The sequence below is a fragment of the Panthera pardus genome, unplaced genomic scaffold (assembly GCF_024362965.1).
Source record: "Panthera pardus isolate Hobbes unplaced genomic scaffold, ASM2436296v1 HiC_scaffold_24, whole genome shotgun sequence".
NCBI lineage: Eukaryota > Metazoa > Chordata > Mammalia > Carnivora > Felidae > Panthera > Panthera pardus.
The window spans coordinates 65,072,955-65,084,098 of NW_026526810.1; the positions used below are offsets into that span (position 1 = coordinate 65,072,955).

Sequence of the window (11,144 nt, forward strand, 5' to 3'; positions counted from 1 at the left end):
TTTCAATTATTTCGATTGAAACGAAGTTACTAAAAGTATAAATTTTGGTAACCTAATAATTAATTTGGAGAAAGCAACCTAGAAAAATATTATTATAGTACACTACCAAAGTATTATTGGTTTTTTTTAGGGTTTGGTATGTTTAATAACTTGTATATGTTTATTATATTAATATTTTTATATATTAATATACATTTGATTTTTTTACAGTTTGTTTATTTTGAGAGAAAAAGGGGGGACAGAGGGAGAAAGAGAGAGAGAATCCCAAGCAGGCTCTATGCCCAGCACGGTGCCAATGAGGGGCTTGAGGCAAGCTCTGACCCTCGACGGTGAAATCATGACCTGAGCCCAAGTTGATAGTTGGATGCTTAATCTACTCAACCACTCAGGCTGACTTTTTTAAAGACAGTTTTATATTTTATTACATAGTTTAATTTTTTTTTCTTTTTAAACATGGGGCCACAAATTATCTGTTTCATTGCATACCACCAATTATATAGCCAGCTCTGCCTGGGAAGTTTGAACACCCAAGTTAAACTGGAATAAGGGAACTAGAAGCCAGAAAGCAATCAGGCTGTATGAGAAAGTATTTGTTGCTTTACATATGTTTGAGTAAGCTCATCCACCATGGAGCCAACCCCATCTCACTGCCTGTGGTAAATTTTATACAGAGTGAGTAAAGTTCCATTTTATTCCATTTTTTTTCCTAAGGATTGGGATCCTCCTTGAACCATCTTTGGTCTCCCAGAAGAAAAGAAAACCCAAAGAGGATCTTACCCTGAAGACTCTGTCTCTGCTTCTGAAGAGGCCCTAGGATTGGTTAGGAGCAACCTCAGACCCACAAGATCACATGTGGTTGTGGAAACGGGCTTGGGGTTCCATGATTCAGGCAATTTCTCCTCACACTCACATCAGTCCACACTGCTCACAGCCAGTCCTCAAAAGACTTGCTTTGTTATACAGTACAAAAGAAATTTAGAACTGGAAGAGCCCTTAGAAGGGCTTAGTCCACTTCAATTTACAAAACAAAGGCTGTACCCAAGATGGTACTATGGAACAATTAGGTTGTCAGTGAGCTGGGAGAGAAAGAAACTGAGTTTCCTCACTTTCTCTTTGGCATTCTCCCCACTGCCTCCTTGCTGCAGGGCCATCCTGCTGGGTAAAGAGATTGTGTCTAATGCAAGCCCAGCCACTTATATCTCTGCAGTTTGGGTCTGGGAGAGCCATGGTCCAATCAGTTTGATTGCCTGAATGGAGAGTTGCAACTTGTGTAAATATCTGACACTTTAGGCAGGAAAAAGAACTCAGGCTGAGCCACTGTTACTCTACCTGCAAACTTACTTACTCCTCACTGGTTTCTGGAGCTGAAAACCAAGGATGATTGTGTCAACTGAACACCTCCATGCATTTCTAAGGACTTTCCTAAAAATAGCAGATATATTTATATCCCAGGTGGACATCTCTTGAAGGCAAAATGTGAATATAGAGCATCACTAATACATTGTTATGAAATGTAATCACTGCATTGGGAGACTACGGGGGAATATCATCCTCATGCAGCTGGCCATCCATGAATGTATTAGAAAAAGCCTTGCTAGGTCTACACTTTTTGATGATGAGTCAGGCAACATTCAATGAAATAATCACGGGGCTATGAATTTTGCCCAAGAGATGATTATACTTGTGCTACAGCTCATATATAGGACATTATGCTAAATAGAGCATACTCATACAATGTGGGGGGCCAGGCCCCGGTGCCAGGCTGAGACCGGGTCGAGCAATGTTCCCTGTTGACTTAGCCAACCCGGTGGTTCCCCCTCCCATTCCCCCACTTTCAAGGGCATACGAAAGCCTTGTCAAGGCTGAGAAAGTTAATTCCTGAAGCCTGTGGTCTGCAGGTGTTGGCAGTAATGCTACCTCCCTTTTTCTACCCCGAGTCAGATAGAAACAAACATGGGAATTGTGTTTTGCTAGCAATCTTATCAACAAGGTCTTGTTGTGACCCGTCTAGAAAATGCACAAGAAACACAGAACTAAATGTTTTGGTTGGAAGCGATTATGTGAAACCTGTTTATTCTTAGAATGGCCTGACCCATAAGAGTCTGGATATAAAAGATTGTGTACACCAACAATAAAGCCGTCACTTGGGCCATCAGCCCAGGGGACACTCCTGTTCCCAAACTTTCTCTTCTCTCTTTTTTCTTGCATTCCCCTACCCTCAGGACCCTGACCTCGGTGTTTGTCGCGCCGGTCGCAACAATACTGTAACGTTCAGTTCTGGATAACATAACTCAAAAGGGAAAATATTGACTTAAAGTATATGTCTCCAAGAAGAGAGAAATTCACCCAAAGAAGGTTTTGGGAATTCTATCCTATGGAGGAGGATGGATGAGTAAAATGAGGAAGAATCTTAGAATGGAGAAAATTTACATATGTAAAAACACACAATTTATATTTACAGACAAGTTCATATGTTGATTTTGATTCTTCATCAGAGTTGTCCCTAAATTTTTAAAGGTGTGAAATGTGATTCAGGATTTTTTTTTTCTGCCTAATTTCAGAGGAGTAGTGAGTACAATCCTTAGGAAAAGGGCTTCCACTTAATGTAGGTGAGGCAGTCTTGATTTCCCTAGGATCCGTTCTCATGATGAGTAGTCTACTTGTACTACTCCCCTGGGCAGCCATGGCAATATTTAGGCTTCCCTAGATTGTCTTCATTACATTGTAATTGGAGAATATCAAACTATTAAAGTAGATGAGAAAGGATTTTTGCCAGAAAGGGATAATTCTGGAAATCTACAGGACTAAAGAACTTTATCAGTGTCTTTGGAACATTGTAGTGGAGTTTGGGAGAAAAATGGCAAAGTATGGAATCTGAGGACTGGCCAAGGCAGCAGAAATCTACGCTAGGAGAGTTGGCTTACACGTTAGAGGAACCTCTACTAAGGATTTGAGTCACTTACTACATTTTGGACCTGGCACCGTTTTGATATCAGACAATAAAAGCATCTATAGTATAAATGGCGACATATTTTGGATCTGAAACCCGATATATTGTGAGAATTTCCATTCTTTCCCCCAATACTTCGCAGTATAAAATCCTTGTAGCAATAGGAATAGATTTCTGAGAGCATGTCAGATTTCCCATCACAAATAACCAAGTCAAAATGTTTCCTAACTCATGGACTTGTCCCCCTGCTCCTTTATCATTGACATTTTTATGACAGTCATATTAACTGACAAAGATTCCGCATTTTGACTGCTGGTAATGTCACTTCTCTGGAAATTGCCAGGTCACAGGCAAGACCAGCTCAGAAGAGCAGAGTCTGAGATAAGAGGCATTTGAGATACTTATTCTTTGGCTTACATGTTCCTTTTAGGAAGAGTTTTTCTCCATAACAGACAAATGGGGCTGGTAGATTTGGCAGAAAGGGAAGGTTTTCTATGTTCTTTGTTTAAGACAGTGAATCATGATTCCTTCCTCGTTTCAAACATGTACATGAGGCCCATCATTGAATAAACAGCAACAGGATCTACTCTTTTGAACTTAACAGTGACTCAGTAGTGTGCAGAGGTATAAATCTTAATGTTTACATTCTTCCTGTGCATCTAGTCTCTGGTCTAGGATGTAATTTGTTTGACGTATTGCTGCCATTATGCGTCTGAGTCCCTCAGAGGCTCGGTGTAGGGGAAGAAGGTTTTCCCCAGTGAGTTCAGTACAGACGTGACCACAGGAGGGTGCACCTGAGCTGCCGCAGACCAGGCGGAGGGTCCATGGTAGAGCATCTGCATGAGCAGGTCTGGCAGAAGCACAGTCGTCTTCTTATTGGCTGGTGGACACGTGGGAAACCACTCTGACTGATGCAGGAAAGAAGGGCGGGCCGGTACTAGAAGTAGCTGTGCTGGCTGGAGTTGGCAATTCTGAAAGTGATTGTAATTGTAATTGGGAGGAACCATGAGGACATCCGAGGGGGCTTTCATCACGCTCTTGTGGCTGCCACTGCACTGTGAGTTGAGTGTTTATGAGAAACAGAGTAATTAGTGGATAGTCTTGAGAAGTCAAGACTGGCTTTACTCAGGTTGCCTCCAGGTAGTGGAGAAAAGGGGAATTCTGAAGCGTAATAACGCGGGAACTGCTCTCCTTTCTCTGACCTTTTCTTTCTGCACAGGGCTCAGCCGAGGAGAGAATGTGGAGCAGAGTCCTTCCACCCTGAGTGTCCAGGAGGGAAACACCTCTGTTATCACCTGTAGTTACTCAGACAGTGCCTCAGTCTACTTCCCTTGGTATAAGCAAGAACTTGGAAAAGGTCCCCAGCTCATTATAGACATTCGTTCAAGTGTGGCCAAAAAAGAAGACCAAAGACTCACTGTTTTACTGAATAAGACGGCCAAGCATCTGTCCCTGCACATCGCAGCCGCCCAGCCTGCAGACTCAGCTGTCTACTTCTGTGCAGCAAGTGCACATTGCGTCCCAGACACCTGCTGCCTGCACCCAAACCTGTGACTGGGCAGTCCCTGTCCTTTGACACAGAACTTCAAGTAGATCGTTTGTGCTATTGTTTGTCTGCAGGCGGAAGCTAATGTGTTAGACATTAAAGCATAACTTAAGACAACTGGGATCGAGATGACCCAGACAGGGTTAGAACATTTTGTTGAATCATTGCTGCTTATTGGATTTTTGAAGGGAGTTAGTAAGGTTTTATTTTGCAATTCAGGTTTAAAGCTGATTTACATTTGCTGTTCAGACTCCTGTCATACAAACAACTTCTTGGTAAATTGTCACATTCCTGTCATGCATTAGCTTTCAACTCTTATCTTTCCAGTACTGCAGATGTTGCTTTTGTTCTGTTATAAAACATTGTGTGCTAAATATAGAAAATATGTAAAAAGCAAAGTGTGAAATTGATAATTGTGTACCCAGCTAATTTATTATCAATGTTTCATTTACTCTCTTCTTAAATTCTAATGTAACTTGGATTCTGATTTTTTCCATTCAATGTTATATCCTGAATTGAGCATTCTCCTCTAACACCTGATTTTTAATAGCTCCGTGAGAGATTTTCACAAGTCACAGTAATATTTTTAATTTTTTTCCTCTTCTGTCTTTCTGGCAATATGTGGCAATCCTTTCTGTGTGTTCTGAATATTTTCTTCTTGAGAAAATGTGAGTTAGGATTTTCTTGAGAGCCCAGTGATGGTATGTATGTTATGTATATTTGAGGAAAATTAAAAGCAGAAGTGATTTGTCAAGAATTTGAATTGAGAATTAAGACTCTTTTCAAAACTTTGTTAGTATTTTTTCACATCTACAATCATATAATTTAGAAGGGAAAGTTGTATCTTTCAATCATTATTATACAGAACAAACTTTTTTTTACATAGTTGATCATCAATAGATGTTTATTAATGGAAGAAGGAAAAGGTGAATTCTGCTATATATTTAGAATTTTTATTTAAGCTTGTGAGTAAATTAAATTTATAAGTTGACTTGTGAAAAATAAACTCCTAAAAGTCTGTATTTGGTTATTGAAGAACATAGTATTTCCTTCTGTTTATCTATGTGTTTTTCAATAAAGCTCCATTGTTTTAAGGTAAAGAAACTTACTCCTAGACATTTAATTTTTATTGTTCCTTATGATTGGAATCTTTATTCCTGGGATATGTGGGCAAAATTATTATATATATTTATCATGCACCTCACCTAAGTATTCTTCGTGGATTGCAGAAGGCATTTAGATTAACATTTATTGTAGAGATAGCTTGCTACAAATTTCCCTATCTTAGCTTCATATTTTGACTGAGTTAAGCATTACTTGTGCAGCGTTTTTAAAAGGTAATTCTTTTAGTGGGGTGCCTGGGTGGCTCTGTTGGTTGGGCGACCAACTTCAGCTCAGGTCATGATCTCATGGTCTGTGGGTTTGAGCCCTGAGTTGGGCTCTGTGCTGACAGCTCAGAGCCTGGAGCCTGCTTCGGATTCTGTGTCTCCATATCTCTCTACTCTTCCTCCCCTTGTGTTATATAAAAAATAAATAAACATTAAAAAAAAATTTAAAAAGGGAATTCTTTTAGTGTTGAAAATAGAATCAATATAAGGAAAGAATTTGCATAAATAATTATTTTCCTAATTCTCCCACCCCTGCTCAATAGCAGGCTATTTTCAAGACATCTCGTATTCTTCCTAAAGATGGATACAATTGGTGATTTGGTATGATGAGAATGATCCCTCTTGGCTGAGTTATGGTGGTCAGTTATAAGCTAACTGGTTTGTTGTTGTAGGGAAAGTCATTAGGTTAAATTAGGTTTAAAATATCTGAATAAGAAAGGTTGGTATTGTAGCCCAACACCTCAGTCAGCTTAGATTATTTGATTATATGGTTATACACTAGCTCCTGTGCAGTAGAAGGAAGGCGACTCTTGATTGGTCTATTTCCTCCAAGTCTGATAAGGAGTCAGAGGGAAGGGCAGTTTATATTTTACTGTTTTCTTTCTTCTTAAACCAAGTTAGAAGAGAGATGGTGCAGTTACTCTTAGTTCAACTGCTTTCTCATACTTAGGCGAGAATGTATTCAACAGAAGAAAACAAAAAGCTAGTCAGAGGGCAGAGTCAGTTCATAGCTTAGATCCAGATAAATTCAGGCTTTAAAACTTCATTATGGATGGTGGATCTGTTACCACTGCCTCTGGACGATGTATATCACAGGCTTTATCACAGAAATTCTTTCTGCCATTGTTCTGAAGGCCAGAAGTTGAATTTATTTCACTGGGATGATATCATGATGCTAACAAGGCTGTACCCCCTCCAGACACCCTAGGGAGACATGAGTCCTTGTCTCTTACAGCTTTGGTTGCTACCTGCATTTTTGGCCTATGACTACTTCACTCTAACCTCTGCTTCCATGGTTTCATTGATGTCTCTTTTTCCTGTCTTCAAAACTCCCATTGCTTCCTCTTAAAACTATACATGTGACTATATTTAGGCCCACATAATCCAAGATTATCTCCTCATCTGAGGATCCTTAACTTAATCACATCTTTAAGGTTTTTGTTTATTTTTTTTTCTCCTCCATTTTCCACCTGATGTTTATTTATTTATTTATTTATTGTCCATTATTTTGCCTCTCACAGTTGGCATGGCTGGTGCTTTCTTTTCTAAGATGAGAAAATAATATACATCTTAGGTAGAGTGCAGTCATAAAAATAGAAGTCACATCACTTATTTTCTTTTCTCAGTGTTTTAAAATTGTATTAAAGAAATTCTATAGAAAAATGGGCTATTTTTGGATACAGTTATATCTGTGACTATTAAATTTAATACATAGTATAGATTCATCTAACCACTATACAATCATGATGCAGAACGAGTTCATCACTTCACCCAAATCCCTTGTTCTGTAACTTTTTTTAAAATTTTTTTAAATGTTTATTTATTTTTGAGAGAGAGAGAGAAAGAGCAGGTGAGGGAGAGAGAGAGAGAGAGAGAGAGAGAGAGAGAGAGAGAGAGAGAGAGAGAACACAGAATCCAAAGCAGGCTCCAGGTTCTGAGCTGTCAGCACAGAGCCTGAGGCAGGGCTGCAACCCAAGGTCTGCGAGATCGTGACCTGAGCCAAAGTCGGAAGCTTAACTGACTGAGTCACCCAGGCACCCCAGTTCTATAACTTTCTAATCACACTCTCTGCCATCCATAAATTTTTGTACACCTGTTTGTTGTTTTATATTTTTATCTTGTAAGAATGTCATATGAATGGGAGCGGACAATACATAATCTTTTGATAACTCTGCATCTTAGTGGGAGGAAGCTCATGCCACAGGCACCTGTATGGTCTCTGCCTCTCCCACAATCTCAGTTTTTCTTATCCCTGATTTTTTTAACTTTTAAGTTATTTTATAAAAATGATGAGCTATACGCATCATTTCAAGTGTTTAGACTCTTAAAGATTTGATTCATGTTTCTAGAAAAGAAACACTATAGCCATCAAAATGGAGTGGTTTAGTGGACTGTAGGACCAACTCATCTAGTCAGGTTGAGACATGTTCTTGACAGAAGTCTAGTTGTATCTAGTCTATTCTAAATTTTTCTAACATTTAAGACAAATTTTATTGATTAAAATTCCCTTTACTTGCACTAATTGGGGTATGTTTATTGTTTGGCTTTTCAAGGAGATGACACAAAGTAACATACACAACATTTTTTTTAATCTTTGTTGCACTAACAATGGCTTTGTATAGCTGAATTATAGCATCAGGATGGGTATTGTTTCAGGTAAAGGCTTTACTCAGACAAGTTATTTTACCAGTAAGAGAACAAAGTCATGTAATTCAAAAATTGTAACGTTTATCATTAAAGTGGGAATATATTTCTAAAAGGACAAAGAAACAAAAGAATAGAAAGAAGAGCATGAGAATGAGTGGTGCCAAACATCAAAGAGAATTCTCTTCTAATGGTCTTGGATAGAGTTGTCTGCTTTATACAGTAATATGTTTCAAGTTTCTTGGGTCGGCACTCACCTCTGTGACCTGTCTGCTTCTGCTGATTCTCTCAAGAACCTCAGCTTAAGATTCCTAATATGAGCAACGTTTTGCATTGTTGTCAATGAGGGATCCATAATGTCATACTAGATGGTAAACGTGTAACCAAGGATCCATTTTATGTACTTTATCTGTTGAACTGGTAATAAATAGTACCTCATAAGGTCATTTCACATGTCTCCATGGATGTCTTTCTCTGGGATTTTGTTCAGAGCTGATTAAATGAAAGGCCAGATTATAATCTGGGATGAAAGGAAGAGTGTGAAGGGTTTATTGATCGAGTTCTGTTTGTGAAGGTTGGACTATGTGTGGGTTGAGACAACTGAGCTACATGGGCTGCAGTGAGCAGTTTATGGTAAGACAGCACAGGACTTCGTGAGGGAAGGATGCAGGGCCTGAGGGCTAAGGCTAACATGTACCAGGCCACACTAGTTCCAGGGTGTCTGCTATAGTAACCCATTTCAGTTTTTTTTTTAAGTTTATGTATTTATTTTGAGAGAGAGAGAGAGACAGAGGGTAAGCAAGCAGGCAGAGAGAGGGAGAGACAAAATCCCAAGGAGGCTTAGAGCACAGAGCCTGACAGGGGGCTCGAACTCACAAACTGTGCTCATGACCTGAGCCAAGATCAAGAGCCAAACACTTAACTGACTGAGCCACACTGGTACCCCAATTTTAGTTTTAATATTCAATTTGTTGTTCCACTATAAGAGAAGATTGGGGGTGGGGGTGATAGTAGAGGTGAATTTTCTGTGTGAGGGCAAACCTTACGTAAGGCTTGTCCCAGAGAAATTTGTTCTGCTATAGAGAAATTAATGGAAATGGCACAGGTAGTACACAAAGTCCACTTGATATTTACCTCTTTGTTTGTGATTGCTGTGATTTTCTGATGGGAGAGTGCTCAATCCATGTCATAAATGAAATGCTGTAACTAGTACACACTCATGGCTCCTGGAGGGAATGCAATTGTGTAAGTTCCTTATGGAGAATGCTTCAAACGCTTCCTTGGGACGGAATTCCAGACCATATTCCAGCTTTCCAGATTTTATGGGATTTTGTTGGTTCCAAGACACGAACAGGCACGAACAGCCCCATGTTGATCGTCCTAGAGAGTTTCCGTAGCAGTGTTTGTTTCATGTTGCAACCAATTGTCCCTTCTGTGATGCATGGTCTCTGCAGATTTTTATAAATGGTCAGTGGAGATCATTTGGCTCCACCAGGCAGCTGTCCTAGGTTTGATATATCTTGTTCTCATGGAAGCAACAAATCATCACTTTCAGTGATTCTTTAAAAATTGAGGCCAAGTTTGCAACATCTAAAATGGAATTACTGGATTTGTCTTTATGTTCAGGCAGAAGTGCTTGCATAAGAACCTTGGTCAGAAAGGTGTGTTCAGTACGATGACCTCATTTTCCCCTAGCTTCTGCAGTGTCTCTTGTATTATGAGACATTGTTCATGACAAAAAGTTTTTGAATAGCATGAAGACATCCAGTAATTCATGTATTTGCTGTCCCTTTTAATTGGATGCATGAGAGGGTTAAGGAAAGTTAGAAAGTTAAGGCACCTCATTGTGTTTATAGTGTTTGGAAGCTGTGAAGGACATTAAAGACATACTGACGGACACTGATTACATAAGTTTTTGTAAATTGATAGGCCCTAGAGATATTCACTAGTTCAGCCACTTGAATTAAAGTTCTTGCTATGTGATTGGATTTTATAAGGGAGTCTGGAGTAGCAATTGCATGACCAGTCTGGTGTCTCTTTCAATGTTTAAGATAAGATTATTAAAAATCTATTAATTCAGAAACTTGTCTGAGAGTGTCCAAAAGATTGATCCTGGACATGGACACTTCCTGAAAGTCAGAAGCACAATCATGAGGTTCCATTCATTGAGAAATGTATTAGAGTTTAAAAATAGGAGAAGTTAATATTTCACATTTACTCAGCCAGCTGGTAGAAAAATGTTAGGTGTTTTCAGAAAGTTATAGTCTATCACTTAGAGAGCAGGATAGTTGGTACTCTATTCGGTTCCATCATATTTCATGGCGACTGCAGTACAAATTCTGGAGATGCTTCAAACAATGTAGCTGAGGCTACAATGATTTTGAGACAAGGACGTTAAGACTTTGCTACTGTGTCAGGAGACCAACAATAATAGGCGATGGATTTTTGTTCTTTGCCATGATGTTGAGGAATATCCCTAGGACACAAATTTCCTTTTTTTTTTTTTTTTTAATTTTATGGGGAGTTGCAGAAGGAGAGAGAGACAGAGAGAGACAGAGAGCCTCAAGCAGGTTCCATGGGGAGCCTGAAGCAGGGCTCAAGCCATGAAACTGGGATCTTGACCTGAGCTGAAATCAAGATCAAGTGTTCAATAGACTGAGCCAGCCAGGAGGCCCACAACCTTACTTTTAATGTATATACCCAGAGAATGTGTATTACAATCAAATATCATATGATCAGCAGTCCTGTTGAGGTGTATGGGGTCACCTAGGGTTTATTATCTTCAGAACTGAGCATAGAAACTATCTATTGACTGTGGTTCAACTGGGGTAATCAAAAATATACATCCAAAGGTTGGATAACCTTATGACCAAACTCTGGTTTCCACTGCACTTTC

The 11,144-nt window shown here is 39.3% G+C and overlaps 1 gene segment (V, D, J or C); it reads left to right on the top strand.

Moving 5' to 3' along the window:
• The first annotated feature begins 2,273 nt into the window (after positions 1 to 2,273).
• Positions 2,274 to 5,600, top strand: LOC109255806 (T cell receptor alpha variable 13-1-like). The segment is given in 2 exon segments: positions 2,274 to 4,007; positions 4,170 to 5,600. Coding segments are annotated over 2 exon segments (387 nt in total).
• Positions 5,601 to 11,144: the final 5,544 nt, after the last annotated feature.